General features: G+C 36.2%; 1 protein-coding gene across 1 annotated transcript in view; it reads left to right on the top strand.

Annotated features, from left to right (window-relative positions):
• The window catches only part of Hormad2 (HORMA domain containing 2), a 135,866-nt gene that overhangs the window by 38,758 nt on the left and 81,404 nt on the right, over nucleotides 1-15,704 (top strand). Inside the window, exons 6-10 of the mRNA XM_023705848.1 lie at nucleotides 1,303-1,323; nucleotides 2,658-2,684; nucleotides 9,166-9,233; nucleotides 11,950-12,101; nucleotides 12,383-12,657. Coding sequence (XP_023561616.1) covers nucleotides 1,303-1,323; nucleotides 2,658-2,684; nucleotides 9,166-9,233; nucleotides 11,950-12,101; nucleotides 12,383-12,657 — 543 coding nt within the window. The remainder of the gene's footprint in view (nucleotides 1-1,302; nucleotides 1,324-2,657; nucleotides 2,685-9,165; nucleotides 9,234-11,949; nucleotides 12,102-12,382; nucleotides 12,658-15,704) is intronic.

Below are 15,704 nucleotides of genomic sequence, written 5' to 3'. Positions count from 1 at the left end.
AGCCAGCCCCGCCCCCTGGTGGGCTGAGCTGGCCACACACACACACACACAATAAATAAATGTAATAAATAAAAATAAATAAATAATTAAAAAAAAAAAAAAAGAAAAATACTGACCATGCCTGCAAGCAGGCGCAGGAGCCAGGGATTTGGTCCCTGGGCCTATTCTGCTGCCCAACACCCAGGGCACACTGAGACGGCAATTGAGACTGGGCGTGGTGGTGCGCGCCAGTAGTCCCAGCACTTGGGAGGCTGTAAACAGGAGAATCACTAGGAGTCTGATCTAGTAGTGAGACCCTGAACATCCTGTAGACACCTCCCTAAAATACAGAAAAAAATAAAAATAAAAATATGACATATAATAGGAAGTTACGGAAAACGAGAGGTTATAATTAGAGAAATGAAGGAAATCTTCGAGAGAAAAAGATTTTGAGCTTTGAAGGGCCTGAGTATTAGGCTACTTGAGAAAGGAAGCAAGTCATTGCTGGCATACCAAACATTGCTCATTCATTCTCCCTCAGTCATTCATTCAGCCACATTTCAGCAAGGGACAGTGCAATGTAGTTAAGAGTCTTAGACAGCTTGAGGTGAATGCCAGTTCTGTCACTTAATACCAGTGTGATTTTGGCCAAGTAATCTAGCTCTTAGTACCTTAATTTCTCTACATGTAAATGGGGGTCAATAATAGAACCTACCTTTTAGGATTATTTGAGAATTAAATGAGTTAATTAAAAACTGTGGTGGTTTTCAAACTTTAGCTTGTATATGAATTACCTAGAATGCTTGTCAAACAGTTCCCTGCTAGTCTTCCTGTTTCCTGACATCAGGGTCCATGTCTTTTTGAAAAAAATCTGTGAGCTACTAATTAGCATAAAGTAAAGTTTTACTATGGGGTCTTAAATCAGTTATATGCAGTAACCAACATAGCCACATGGTGCCACTAAAGCTTAAGTCCTTTGTTGGAAAATTATGGACCTGAAAGTTTTTGATTTATATTCTAGGTTTTTCAAAAATTTATCATAGGCTTAATTATATTTCCATGTTTATATAGTCTATTACTCTTTTAATCAGAGAAAATGTCTTTATAGTAGTATATATGTAAAGAGTAGGGGTTTATAGATATACCAGATTTAGATTTTTATTTTAGTAGTTTCAAAAGGAAGTTTTTTTATATGTATTTGTGGCATATTTTCTTTTTTAGCAAGAGTGAGTTATTTTTAAATAATATTCTAATTAGCCTGTATTGGAAAGAACAATAATGTAAGTGGGAATATATAGTAACAATTTTTTTTTCCTCTTGAAGCTACACATGGCAGTACTTATAGTAAGTATACACTGTAAGAATAAGCCTCTCTACTGCATTGACTTTTGGCAAGTTAAATATTTAAATAGTGTTATCTCCCTTCCTTTATTTATCTGTCTTATGATACTTGGAGGTTTTTTGTTTTTGTTTTGTTTTGTTTTACATCTAGAGCTAGGGATATAGCTTAGTGGTAGAGTGCTCCCCCCAGTATAAAATCTGTATTTTATTCATTTCAATTTTATTTCTTGAGATATCATGGATGGAACCTAAGGCCTTTGTGCTGAGCTACATCGTTAGCGCATTTATAAAATTTTTAAATTTTGAGACGGGGCTGGGAAGATAGCTCAGTGGTCTAAGCACCTGCCTGGCAAACACAAAGATCCGGGTAGCGCATGTTGTACTAATCCCGAAACCAGGCATGGTGGTGTACACCGTAATCCCAGTGCTAAAGCAGGAGGATCACTATGAATCTGAGCTATGTAGCGAGACCCTGTACCAAATACATTAAAAAAATTAAATTTTGAGACAGGATCTTACTAAATTGCTAAATTACTTAGGCTGGGCCAGTGAGATAGCTCAGTGGATTAGGCATCTGCTTTGTATGTGTATGTAAAAAAGCGCAGGGACCAGGGTTTAATCTCTGGTCTCACAAGCCATGCCGGCCCCGCCTGCAAGGCACACTGAGTGGGCAACCGAGTCTGGGCATGGTGGTGCATGCCTGTAATCCCAGGGCTGGGGAGGCTGAAAACAGGAGGATCACTACAAGTCTGAGCTGTGTAGTGAGATGCTGTACCAAATACATAAAAATGAAAATTAATTAATTAATTACTCAGGCTGAGCTTGAATTTTTAATCCTCCTAGCTCAGCTTCTCGGAGTGTTAGAATTATCAGTCTGTACCACAAGGCCCAGGTTCACTTGCTGGCTCTCAGGATTTCAGTGTTTTATCTTTCTTTAGTTACTTTACAAACTCAAAGTTGTTATGGTTTAATTTTGTAGTTTTTTGAGAAATTTTATATGCCCCTAGTTATCACATGGTGTATATAGTTAAGAATAAAAGAAAAGATACTGAGGGTCTTAGGTATATTAATTATTTTTAAAAGTTAAACCATAATTATCTTCAATTTTTTAACTTACCATAATTATATGTACTTTGTATTTCTTATTATACTCAGTGTTCATAGACTTTTAAAAACTCCATGTTCGCAAAATAAGAGCTTGTTCTATCTCTAGCTTGAAGTGTCAGCAAAATAAGTAATATAGCACAAATTAAACTCTTTATATGGAAAACATACATCATAAGGAATAATCGAGTGAATGTCAGAAATTGAATACTACTTATTTTTCCTTTAAACAGCTTTATACAAATCCTAAGGAACCTGAGGTAAGAAGATATACATATAGGTGGGTGGTACATGTATATTATGTTTACGTATCTGCCTGAGTTGATGCTATAGATTATGTTACTAGATTATTTTATGAGCAGAGTAACTCATAGTGAGTTCTTTCATTTTATTTTGTTATAAATGTGACTGACCCTTTCTTTTGAAATTTTCAAAATCTATCTAAGGGATATTAGAAGAAAAAGTATTGAGTAGAACAGAACTCATTTACCTAATGCGTTAACATTGAAACTCTCTTAAGGTATAAATGTATTTGATGTACATTTTATTATTCATTGTAAATTATTCTGAATTATTTCTGTTTATGACCTTGGGAAAAATAAATGAGTTTAAGGTATAATTCTGAACTTCTATAAATAACTACCCCTTTTAACCTTTTTTCTTTTTTGGTAGTACTGGATATTGAACACAGTTCTGCCCATCAAGTGCAAGGTCCCGAGTTCAATCCCTGGTAGCACATGCCCACCCCAGAACCAGGCGTGCTAATGCATGCCTGTAATCTCAGCCCTCAGGAGGCTGAGATAGAAGGATCTCTATGAGTCCAAACTGTGTAGTGAGACCCTGTATCATTGTTTTAAAAATGTTTAACTAGTCTGTCTACACTAAACTTTTTCCTACTTTTAATTGCTTTTCCAGCAGACTCTCCACAATTTAACACTCCCAAGTTATTTACATAGATTATTTACCAAGCAGATTGTGAATTCTTGAGGACAGAGGTCTTTTCTTGTTTTCTGTGTCCAAAGTTAGTAATACAGTCCTGGGCACCTAATAATTTACTTGTGCCACTTTAAATGGCTTCTGTTGCTGTGGTACAGAGCTGGAAAAAATCCTCTGTTCTCAGTGTTTTTCTTCTAGCTCTCCCCCCCCCCCTTCAGTCTTCTCTAAGCCAATGGATTTATTTCAGCTGGTGGTGTTTAAGACTAGATTTAAAAAAAAAACTAAATTGTTTTTAGTCCTTAATATCCTCTTTGCAAGACTATAAATAGCTGTGTAGACCAGCAAAGAGAAAATTATTGTATACAGGTGGGCAGCAATCCTCAATGATTAATCTGGTTTTACCTCTTTGTATCTTTATCTCATATTTAGTTTCAAAATGCCCTTTTCCTAAAGATTGGAGGGTAAATTTCTTAAATTAAAATTTTCTGATAAGTTGGTTGTTTTCGTGAAACTGGGGATTGAACTCAGCCCTTGCGCTTGTCAGGCAAGTGCTTATTCTACTGAGCCATCTCCCCGGCAGTTGGTTGTTTTCTTGGTGCAGTGTTTATTATGTTTTCTTATGCATGAGAAGCTTCTACTTTGAAAGTGGTTTTGGGGTGTTGAAATTTAGGCTTAACTACAGAAAAAAATCTTACAGTGAGAATAAAACTGCTAAGTGAGTCTTGATATTGGCATATCAAATAATGAAGTTTGAAAATAAATTATATGGTGACTTTTGAGATATCATTTCTGATCTGAGAAAAATATTTTGAATTTTTAAAATTGTTCTCTTCAGTATTGTTTGTACCTAAATTTATGGTGTTTATGGTGTGCTATTGATTACCAAAAAAATTAGCAGCATGTTTGAGGGTATTAACTCAAAAGACCAATGAATTCAGCAATATTTACAGTATAAATCTGCCATGGTATATCAGTGTTGATAGTGCCTAAAAGAATCCACGAGGTTACTCTGTTGTTTTATGGTTGCTATTTAGCACTCTCATTGGTATATCTGTGTAGTCTCTGGTCACATTCTCTTACATACTCACAAAACAACATTCTCACATAAACATAGTCTTTGGCATTTATTTGATATTGTGCCAAACACTTAGGTCATATCCCTGGAAGTATATCGTTCCCTAAACAAAAGTGCACAAACAATACAATGTTTATATTTACCTGAAGTAAAAATATATTTTACACTAGGATTAAAATTAGTGCATGTTTGCAGTATATAATGATCACATTCACTGTGGGAAATTGGTACATGTACATAACCCATTTTGATTCCTTTTACCCTTACCCCAGCAGCACTCTTGCAGAGTATATTATGAAACATTTGAGAACATCTACTTTCCTAGTTCAGAGGCCAACAGAGTCTTGGGCCTTGTACAAAGTTGTCGCATTTTTTGCACTTGAAATTTGTTCTGGTTGCTCTGTCTTAAAAGAGATGAACTGACAAAAGCAACAGAGTAATGATGAGTGATGATGACTTTTTAAAAATATATATATATTTGGTACAGGGTCTCACTACGCAGCTTGGACTCAGTGATCCTCCTGTTTTCAGCCTCCCCAGAGCTGGGATTATAGGTGTGTGCCACCATACCTGCTGGGTCTCATTGGCTGGCTCAACAAGCCCAGGGGTCAGGACCAGTGCTGCATGCGGTGCCGGGATTGAACCCTGGTCCCTGCACTTACCTAAGCAGGCTCTTAGACCTCTGAGGAATAATTTTTTTTATACAAGCGCACACTACAAAATGTGTGGTGGGTATTACTAAGATGTGTTAGCCAAATGTTCATGTACTAAAGAAAGACCTTATTTTTTTGATAGAATTTAATGAATTACTTTATGTGTGAATATCATGAGGACATAAATCCTGTTTCATTATTATTCTTTGGTGTTTATTGGAGGTGGTAAACATTCACTTCTTATAGTCTTCTTCAAGAGCTGAACCATAAGAATCCCTGTTTCTAGGCATAGCATGCTTTTAGAGACTTTTTAAAAAAATCTTGACTGAATATTCCCTCAGGAAATACTAATTAGGCTCTTTTTATGTGTTTAGAACAATTCAAGGTATAAGCACAGGAATAAATTTTGGGGATAGGCAAGGTTCATGGCCTCTAGAAGTTTACATTCTTATGAGGAAGAATAAACAATAAATAAATAGACCAGCCAGATAGCTCAGCAGATTAAAGCACCTGTTTAGGCAGATGCAAGGGTTGGGTTCGATCCCAGGCATGCCTTACTCGCACCGCCCCCAGGGTGTACTGAGTTGGCGATTGAGACGGGCATGGTGGCTCACGCCTGTAATCCCAGTGCTTGGAGGCTGAAAACAGGAGGATCACTATGAGTTTGATCTATGTAGTGAGACCCTGTAGACCCTGCACTAAAAATACAAAAGTAAATAAATAAAAATACCAAAATCAAATTTTATAAATTTTAGTTATAAAGCTATGAGAAAAACTTTAAAAAGGTAGCGTGCTTGTCAGTGCTGAGGTAGAGAATGGAGGAGGGACCAGTGACCCTGTTAGATTGACAGTCCATAGAAAGCCTCCCTTCAGTGTTGCTGATTAAACTGAGATTGAATGAAGAGAGTCAACCTTTTAGACCTGGGAAAGGCAATGACATGTGACAGGCAGAATAACACTATAGTTAGTATTATAGGACTTAAATCTCATCTTTACCACTTACCAGCTTCAACAATAATGAGAATAATAATAGTATTCTGGAGCATTGGTTAAACAAAAACTGAATTGATATAATGCATTTAAAGGCATACTTTAATGTTATTATCATCAACCTGAGACTGTATGTTCCAGAGTCTAGCTGTACAAATGCCCAAAGGCAGGAAGGAATTTTGAGTGTTTGTGGAAAGAAGCAACGCTATAAACCTGGCACTTAGTAAGTGGAAAGGAAAGTGTCCAGAGAGGTAAGCAAGGGGAAGATGAGTGGGCCTTGTGGGCCAAAGTGACTCTTGGGATTTTATTCTAAGGGCTGCCATGGAGGGGGGGTGTTAAGCAAAGGAGTGACATGGTCTGATATGTATTTTCTCAAGCTTGTAACTATACAATAGAGAATGAATATCCAATGGACTTGCAACTTTCTCTCAGATAATTCTGAAAGGTTTTGTCCGTGCTTTGTAATATGGAGAGAAAAGGAAAGGTAGCACATGCTTCTCTGTTGTTTGTTCTGTGTGAATAAGCTGAGCATGGTTGATAGAAACCATTAATGTGCAGATTAAAGGCTCATCTTTGTTAGGTAACTCAGCCTGAAAAATGAGAGCACATCATATGAGCTCTAAAGATTTTGCTGGCATCTTCTATAAATAGACTTTCTTTGATAAAATCTATCTGTTTAAAGTTACTAAGAATTAGGATCTTCTCTAAAAACAATCATAAACATAACTTTATTTCTAGTTATGTCAGGGATCAAATAATAAAGTGAAATTATCAACTACTAAAAGGTATCTTTTAGTTTTAAAATTTATGCTCAGAACACCAAGAAACGAAATTCACTGAGAAACAAGGACGGACAGGAAGAATAGACACTATTTGATTGACAGAGCAATTATACTCAGCATTGGCTAAGAGGATACCATGTATCTAGCCTGTCTGGATGCACCTATTGTTCTTAGACAGCTGTAGGCACCTCTAATCTTACCCATCTCTCATATTTGCAAAGCAACTATAAGCAGCAAATCTGAACTTCCATTTTATTTCTCAATTAGACTGACAAGTTGGAAAAACATTTTTATCTTTTAAAATTAACTCCATTAAAAAATCAGTTTCCCGAATTTAAATATCACGAACCTGTATTTCTAGGACCTCATAAATTGTATGTTGAGGAACAAGATCAGTAGAGCTGGGAGATTGAAACTTTTTTTTGTACCATGAATCAAGTCAGGACCTTGTGCTTGCCAGGCAGGTGCCATGATGCTGAACGAAATCCCCAGCCCCTGAGATAAAATCGTAAAGTAACAGAAACATTTAGACTTTTTCTGATAAATATAATATCCTCATTTCCATACTGGATCAAATGCAATAGTCCTTTGCTATTTTGCAGTTTAACTTTTGCAGACTCACCGTTTCAAAGGGTTTTCAAGAATTAAATTACTTATCATGGAGTTTTTACTATATCACGGGATTTGGCAGTGTAGTATATGTATGTTAAAATTATGTAGGTTTACAAGTATAGAAAATAGCTAAGAACATTAGAAGTGTCTTTTTTGTGTGTGTAAGGTTTATAAGAGTGTGGGAAGGGTTCATAAAGCCTTAAAACATATATAAATACTAAAATAAATATAATGTCGCTACTTGGCTGTTTTCGCTTATCGCGAGGGTGTCTGGAGCATAACCTCTAAGGTAGGAGAGGGATCACTGTGCTGAACCACAGTAACGAGGGGTGTGTGTGCGTGTGCGTGTTCTGACTAAAACTCAAACCCTTTACCTGCCTATAGTAACATTTCCAGCTCTGTGGACAGATTATATAATATATCCAGGTAATTGGTTTTTTTCAATTTTATGTGTTTAGTCCAGGGTCTACGGGGTCTATGTATATAAGACTCGTCATGATCCTCCTGTTTTCAGCCTCCCAAGCACTGGGATTATAAGCCTGAGCTACCATGCCCAGTCTTAATTGCTGTCTCAGTGCACCCTGGGAGCAGGGCTGGCCCTGCACCCTGGAGATTGAATTCCAGTCCCTGCATCTGCCTAAGCAGGTGCTTTAATCCACTGAGCTATCTGGCCAGTCCTCAAGTCAATGTTTGTTTCAACTAGTAGATAAATATTTTATTTTAAATGAAATATATCTCTCATGAGGAAGTTTGTTCCTCTTTACTTAGTATAAAACCTAAACCCTTTACCTTGGCCCTGCTACCCCCAATAACTTCATCTCTGATATTCTCCCTCTTGTTCACTTGTCTCTGGTCGCTTAGTCTCCTCTTTGATTCAAAAAGAGGTATCCCTTGGGCTGTGGAGATAGCTCAGTGGTCTAAGTGCCTGCCTAGGCAAATGCAAGGACTGGGGTTCAATCCCTGGTACCACTGAGTCTGAGCTGCATAGTGAGATCCTGTACTAAATACATAAAATTTAAAAATAAATAAATAAATAAATAAATAAAGAGGCATCCTTTACCACTTCACAGCCCCTCTTTCCTGTGCCTGGGGCACTGCATACTCAGGACTGGTCTGCACTGGTCTCTCTTGAGGCTCAGCTCAAGCGTCATTTCTTCAGGGAGGCCTCCTTAGCCCTCCCACACCAACTCAGCATTTCTTCCCTTCCTTTACTTTATCACAACATCTATTTCATCTTGTTCACAGCGTTCATGCTATCTGAATTTTTCTTGTGTTTTACTTACTTATTGACTATTCCTGACCAGTCTATAAATGATAGAAAAACGTGGATCTTTCCTGTTTTATTCACCCCTGTCAGTGTCTGGCACAAAATAGAATTCAGTGAAATATTTATTACATAAGTGATGTTTTCTCAACTGGTTATACTGTTACTTATCTAGTTGGTTTAAATACTTGACTCTATGCCTTAATTTCCCCAGCCTAATGATAATTGTATTATTTACCATCTAACTCATTTTTAGCACAAAGTGGAAAATTAAGTTGTCTTTATATCTGGAAATACTCTGAATTATGTAATCCTGTGAGACAAACAGGTATGTAGGAAGCATAGTAGTTACACAATGTCCCTTATTATCAGATAAATTCTGTATTTCTTTTTTAGAATTAATTTCTTTATTCTCTTTGATTTTTCTAGAATGTTACTGAGATATACCAGTTCAAATTCAAATACACAAAAGCAGGAGCCACTATGGATTTTGACAGGTAGAATCTACTTATTTAACAAACATGAGAAATTTACAAGAAGTAAGATAAATATTGGCTTTTTATATAAGACTCTATATAAGTCTATATATATAGTTTGTATGTCTATATATAGAGAGAGAAGTGTCTATGTAAGATTAATCTAAGAGAAAAATCTCACATGGCTTTTATTATTTATCCATAAACACTATTCCATTTGTGTAAAAAGCTCCATTAATATAAAAAGGAACTATCATAATGGTTTGAATTTCTGAAATGTGTGGATTAAGCTGGTGAGAGTAGAAGTAAAGATGAGTATCACAGTAGTAGACATTGTATTACTATCCTGTATACAAATTTTGATTGAAGAACTCCACAAAACTCTGTCTAGCCATTAATTTAAAGTTTCTCAGGGCTGGCCAAATAGTTCAGGGGATTAAAGCACCTGCAAGCAGGTACAGGGGCCAGGGTTTGATCCCTGGGCCTGCCATACTGGCCCTGCCCCCGGGGGCGAGCTGAGAGGGCAATTGAGACTAGGTGTGGTGTAGCACATGCCTATAAACCCAGCACTTTGGGAGGCTGGAAACAGGAGGATTACTACGAATCCAATCTAGTAGTGAGACCCTGAACACCCTTAGACCCTTCCCTAAAATACAAAAAAAAAAAAAAAAAAAAGTTTCTCAATTGCTATGCTGAGTTACTTCTCTTCCCACAATGTGGCCAGGCTAGATTTGAGGTAGATAAAGCCCTTGGACTGTTTGCCTACTTACACAAATATTCTCATCTACTTCCCCTACAATGTCATATAAATAGCATTTTCTATGTGTGTCCCTGTTTGGAAAAGATTAGAAAGCATTGTATTTTCCTATAAAGTTGAAACTCCAAGTTTTATATACACTAATGAGTTAATTAAAAAAGACAAAGACCTGCGCCTAAGAAGGGCCCCATTGCAGAGCAGGACATTTGTTGAGGAGCAATTTTTGCACATTTTTCTCTCAAGGAATATGCTTTTGGCTACAGATCAGCTAGGAGATAATAGAGAGCTAAGTGAATGTTGATGAGATGGAATAGATGTGAAAGATGCCTTGGTGATATTTCTATCTGAGGAATGGAGATGGATGCCCCCCAAAAGAAAAGTTCTTAAGAAAAATATGGCAGAACTCTCTCTTTTCCTATTATCTCCAGGGAGCCGCAAGATTTCTAAGACTCACTTCCTTTTTTTTTTTTTTTTTTGCCTTATTTCAAATGTGAAGAAAAAGTATCAGAAATGAGAATTAAAATATTAGCCATTATTAACTAATATATGTATAGCACTTTACAGATTATATAGAACATTTCGTACATGTTTTCAGTAAAATGGAAATGGTCACATCTTTCAGACACTAAAGAGAGGAGAAGGTATTACATACTTTAATTTTTTAGAAACCAAAGTTAAGCATTTATTTAAATGTGAGTCCTGAACATAATTTTACTCATGAGCTACATGGCTTTAGAGCCTTTCACTTTGGTTAAGTATGTTCAAAATGATTAAATCCTAGTGGACAAAACTTTTAAGTTGTTTGAAATTAAAAGAGGAAATAATGTGTTCACTTATTAAAATTTGGTTTATGAATTCACACTGCCTCCAAAGATTAGTTAGGAAAAAAAAAACATAGTTCAACTACTTAGGATTATTTTGCAGTGCATTGTGCAAACACATTGCAGTCAAGCTCTTCCTGAAAACTGCTCAAATGTGAGACTAATTGGAGAAGAAAACTTTGGAGAGAAATAACAATGGTTTAGAATTAGAAGGTAATTTAGTTCATTTTTTTCTTCATTTACTAATTCAACAAAAGTTTATTGAGCAGCTGAATACCAAACTCAGTGTTCTGTAAATAAAAGAGCTACTCACAGTCTGGAGGGAAATCTGGTCCAGAGGTGACAGGGATGCTTCCATAAAGAAGAGGCATATGAATTAGGTATTAGAGGGTGAAGTGGGAAAATCTAGAAGAGAAGTGAAAAAGCACAGTGAGCTCTATACAGAAATACACATCGTTGAGAGGAAACTAGGTGGCAACTGTAGGTGAAGGAGGTAAAAGGACTGGTAGGACAGAAAAAATATTGTACACATATTTGTATTTAAAAGATGATGAATGTGAGAATTTTAAGCAAAAAAGTGATAAGAATAGATTTTCCTATGATGAATTTTATTTTGGTAGTAGTGTGGCAAATGTTTTGTCATGTGGACAAGTAGAAAAGCAAGTATACCCATAGAGGAGTGAAGAAAGCATGTTCTTGAAAGGTAACTCAATGGTAGATAGGCACAGAGCTAAAAGGTCATTTTATGCTTGGAGTGCTGCAGTAATGTCTGTAGGTTTATCTCACAAATGGGCTGACCAATTTAGAGTGTGTCTAAATGACTTAACAGGTCATTCAGGTAGTTAACTGCAGCTGATAATAGATGCTGGGTCATGTAATTGCGAATCCATTGTTCTCATTATTGTGGCATGTGGTTATTTGTAAACCAAATTTTTTTAAAGGTCATTTTTAAATGCTTTAGTGGAACACAAATCCTTCTTGTATAAATTGGAAATGTGCAATCATTCTTTTAATTTCCATTCTAAAAATTGTCTCCAAAATGTCCTGATATTTAATTTATATTTATTTCATCATAAAGTTAAAATTTTTATTCTTTTTAAAATAGATTGTCAATATTGTATATGATTATAAAGTCTGTTATTTTTCTTTGTGACTATAGTAGTAATACAAGCTTTGAAAGTGGGACAAACAGCGAAGATATTAAGAAAGCCAGTGTTCTACTGATTCGAAAATTATACATATTGATGCAAAACCTTGGACCCCTTCCTAATGATGTTATACTTACTATGAAACTTCATTACTATAAGGAAGGTAAGTGGTGCCCTTTAGTCAAATTCCTTCTTTAGCTGGGCATGGTGGTGCACACCTGTAATCCCAGCTTCTGGGAGGCTGAGACAGCAGGATCACTATGCTAGAGACCAGCCTTGGCTATTTATTCAGTTAAAATCCAGTCTGAAGTACATAGAGAGAAGACCCTGACTCAAAAAACAAACAATCAAAAGAAGACATTTACTACTACATATGAAGTATTAATTGGTTCTATTCTATTGAAAAACAATTTTCATGCCTTTTTGCCATTTTTCATTTTGTAGTGACCCCACATGACTACCAACCCCCTGGTTTTAAAGAAGGAGTGAACTCACAAGTCCTGCTGTTTGAAGGAGACCCCATTAACCTGCAAGTTGGATTGGTCTCCACTGGCTTTCATAGCATGAAAGTGAAAGTCACAACAGAGGCTTCCAGAATGCCTGATTTGGAGAATAATCTCTTTCTGGAGAACAGCACTACTGAAATTGCTCATCAGGGCCTAGACTGTGAAGAGGAGGAGGAGGAGGAAGAGGAAGAGGAGAAGAAATGCAACAATCAAGTAAGGCCAAGTTTTAGTGACCCTCCATTGCTTTAGTTAAATACAATTGACATTTTGCAGTTCATATACAGGTCATGTCACAGTAACAAAGTCCAATGGAGCATGCCAGGTATAAAAACTGAAACAGAACTAGTCCCTGATGTCAAGGAATTTTTAGTCTAAAAAAAATACTCCTCCAAGAAAAAAATACATCTTGTTGGATGAAATTGTTCATGACTAGAGGGGAAGAAAGATTCCGCCAAATACTTATTTTATTAAAGTTACAGACAAATTAGAAAATTTAGAGGTTTCTTCTTTTCATTTATAAATTACATGTTTTTAGAACTGCAATATTTAGGTGTCTATTCATACTCCATAGAAGTATACAACTCAGCTTTTGATTGCTAAAGTAATTGGGTGGAAAGGGGTTGGGAAAGAAAAAGTTTATAGATTAACCCAAGTCAATGTGGAAACAAAGTTATCATCAAGTCTCATGTGTGTCAAGAGATATAAGCTTTGAGACCAGATCACTGGGAAAAGCCAGTGGGTAGGTGAGGTTGCAACCACTGAGACTGAACAGGCAGCACTGAGCTCTTTATTTTGCTGTTTGTACAGAGACTTAAGAATTAGTAAGTGGGGTACTTACTAGAGCCACCTTGTGCTAGGAAAATCTCACCAATGTCTGGCCTTTTCTGCATAGTAATGTTTACTGTATGCTAGTGTTGTATATTGAAAAAAAAATTCTTTTTAAATTTTTTTAAAAATTTATTTATTTATGTGTGTGTGTGTGTGTGTGTGTGTGTGGCCAGCTCAGCCCACCAGGGGGCGCAGCTGGCTGGCATGTGGTGCTGGGGGATTGAAGCGTGATCCCTGTGCTTTGCTAAGCTTGTTCTAAGTAGGTGCTTTAGACCACTGAGCCATCTCACCAGCCCCCATGTATATTGAGAAGGTTCTGAAACTAAATAAATAAATTCAGACTGTTTAGTAGGAAAGGATGCTATAATTTTTTTTTCAGGAGATATGTTAAGATTAGGTTGATAGCTTAGTTGCCTGAGACAGTCTGAGTCCAACTTGAAGATGGATGAACTTGATAATTTCTAATGGTTCCTGCTGAAGCATTTGCTCTGTATTATGTTTAAGACATTGAAAAGAGGTCCTAGTTTTAATTTAATTAATATAAATGATATAACCAGTAAGTTAAGAGGGATTTTTCATTTTTAGTATGTCATACATAAATATAGTAAAAGATGAGTTTTGTGAAATAGAAATGTCTGACATTGTATGGTTGTAGAGTTTGCTACAGTTTTCTTCTTTTGATGCTATTCAAGGAACATATAGTCAACATAGGCTAAAAAATAAAAATTAAAAGGATAAACAAATTTAAACTGGGTTATTATCCTTAAAAGATAAATATTTCATTCTCTTTTGCCAACTGAAATATAAACAAGACACCCTAAGAAGGGATAGTTCAATTCATAGATTAAATAAGACATGAGATAATACTACCTAAGTATATATTTAGTAGAACCTGTATGTATAAAGATTTATATTTTGTGGTAACTTTACAGTTGATCCAGGTTCTTAGGAAGTCAGCCATCATATTTGACAATTTCAGCCTCCTGAGTGCTGAAATTTCAAGCACATGCCACCACCTTCAACTAAGTTTACTCTTGATAGAAGTCTTTTGTTTTGTGAGAAACATTTATAACAACGATATACAGGTGAAAGAGTATCTGGGGGAATATAACAAAGTTCTATTTTTTTTTTAATTTGTGTGTGTGTGTGTGTGTGTGTGTGTGTGTGTGTGTGTGGCCAGCTCAGCCCACCAGGTGGCAGGGCTGGCTGGCATGTGGTGCTGGGGGATTGAACCGCGGTCCCTGTGCTTTGCTAAGCTTCTTTTAAGGAGGTGCTTTAGACCACTGAGCCATCTCACCAGCCCCAACAAAGAGTTCTAGGTATACACATTTTCAACTTTATTATGCAACACAAAGCTGTTTTCCAAAGTAATTGAATCTATTTATTGTGTGCCAGTAGTCTGGGAGTGTCATACATTCTTACCAACACTTAATATCGTAAAAGTTTGTTTTCTGCAAATCTACTGAATATGAAATGATAATATTGTGTAATTTCAGTTTGAATTTCCTTGGTTATTGGGAAGTTTGAGAATATTTTTATTGGCCATTCTGGTTTTCTTGTGTATAAAAGAGCTAATCATGTTTTTTATGAATTCTTCTATTGGGTTATAGATTTCTTTGTTCATAGATTTTTTTTTTTCTGGGAATCAAACTCAGGACCTCAGACTTGCCTTACACAGGCAGGCACTGTGCCACCAGCTCCCTCATAGGTGTTTTCTTTAAATGTACTAAATAGGGCTGGAGAGATGGCTCAGTGCTCTAAAGCACCTACTTGGAACAAGCTTGGCAAAGCACAGGGACCGCAGTTCAATCCCCCAGCACCACATGCCAGCCAGCCCCGCCCCCTGGTGGGCTGAGCTGGCCACACACACACTAAATAAATGTAATAAATAAATAAACAGCGGAATATAAAAAAAATAAAAATAAATGTACTAAATAATCTTTTTTTCACTTATTGATGTTGCAATTATTTTTACAGGTTTGTGACTTATCTTTTCATTTGCTTCAACACTTCTTTTGCTAAAGAGAACTTTTTAATTTTAATGCAATCTAATTTTTTTTAGTATGTAAGAAACCATGTTTCACTTAAGATCATTAAGCATATATATATTCAATATATTTATATATTTGTTGACATATATACATATGTCTTTTTGAGAGGCAGGGTCTTGCTATGCAATTTAGGCAGGCCTTGTGCTCACTTTGTAGCTAGGCTGGTCTCAAACTTGCAATGATTCTCATACCTCAACCTCCTGAGTGCTGGGATTACAGACATGCACCACCACACCCAGCTTACATTTTATTTTAAAACTTATAAAGCTTTTATTTTCACAGTTATATTTTTAAGGGTTTCTTTTCATTTGTAAAATGAGGTAGACCAGACTCCTTTAACATTTTAAAATTCAAGTATAATATACATGCAGAATACATATA

This window comes from Octodon degus, unplaced genomic scaffold (genome assembly GCF_000260255.1).
Source record: "Octodon degus isolate 3935 unplaced genomic scaffold, OctDeg1.0 scaffold00230, whole genome shotgun sequence".
In the NCBI taxonomy this organism is placed as follows: domain Eukaryota; kingdom Metazoa; phylum Chordata; class Mammalia; order Rodentia; family Octodontidae; genus Octodon; species Octodon degus.
Note: the sequence above shows the minus strand (reverse complement) of the source record. Positions and strands in the feature narration are given on the sequence as shown.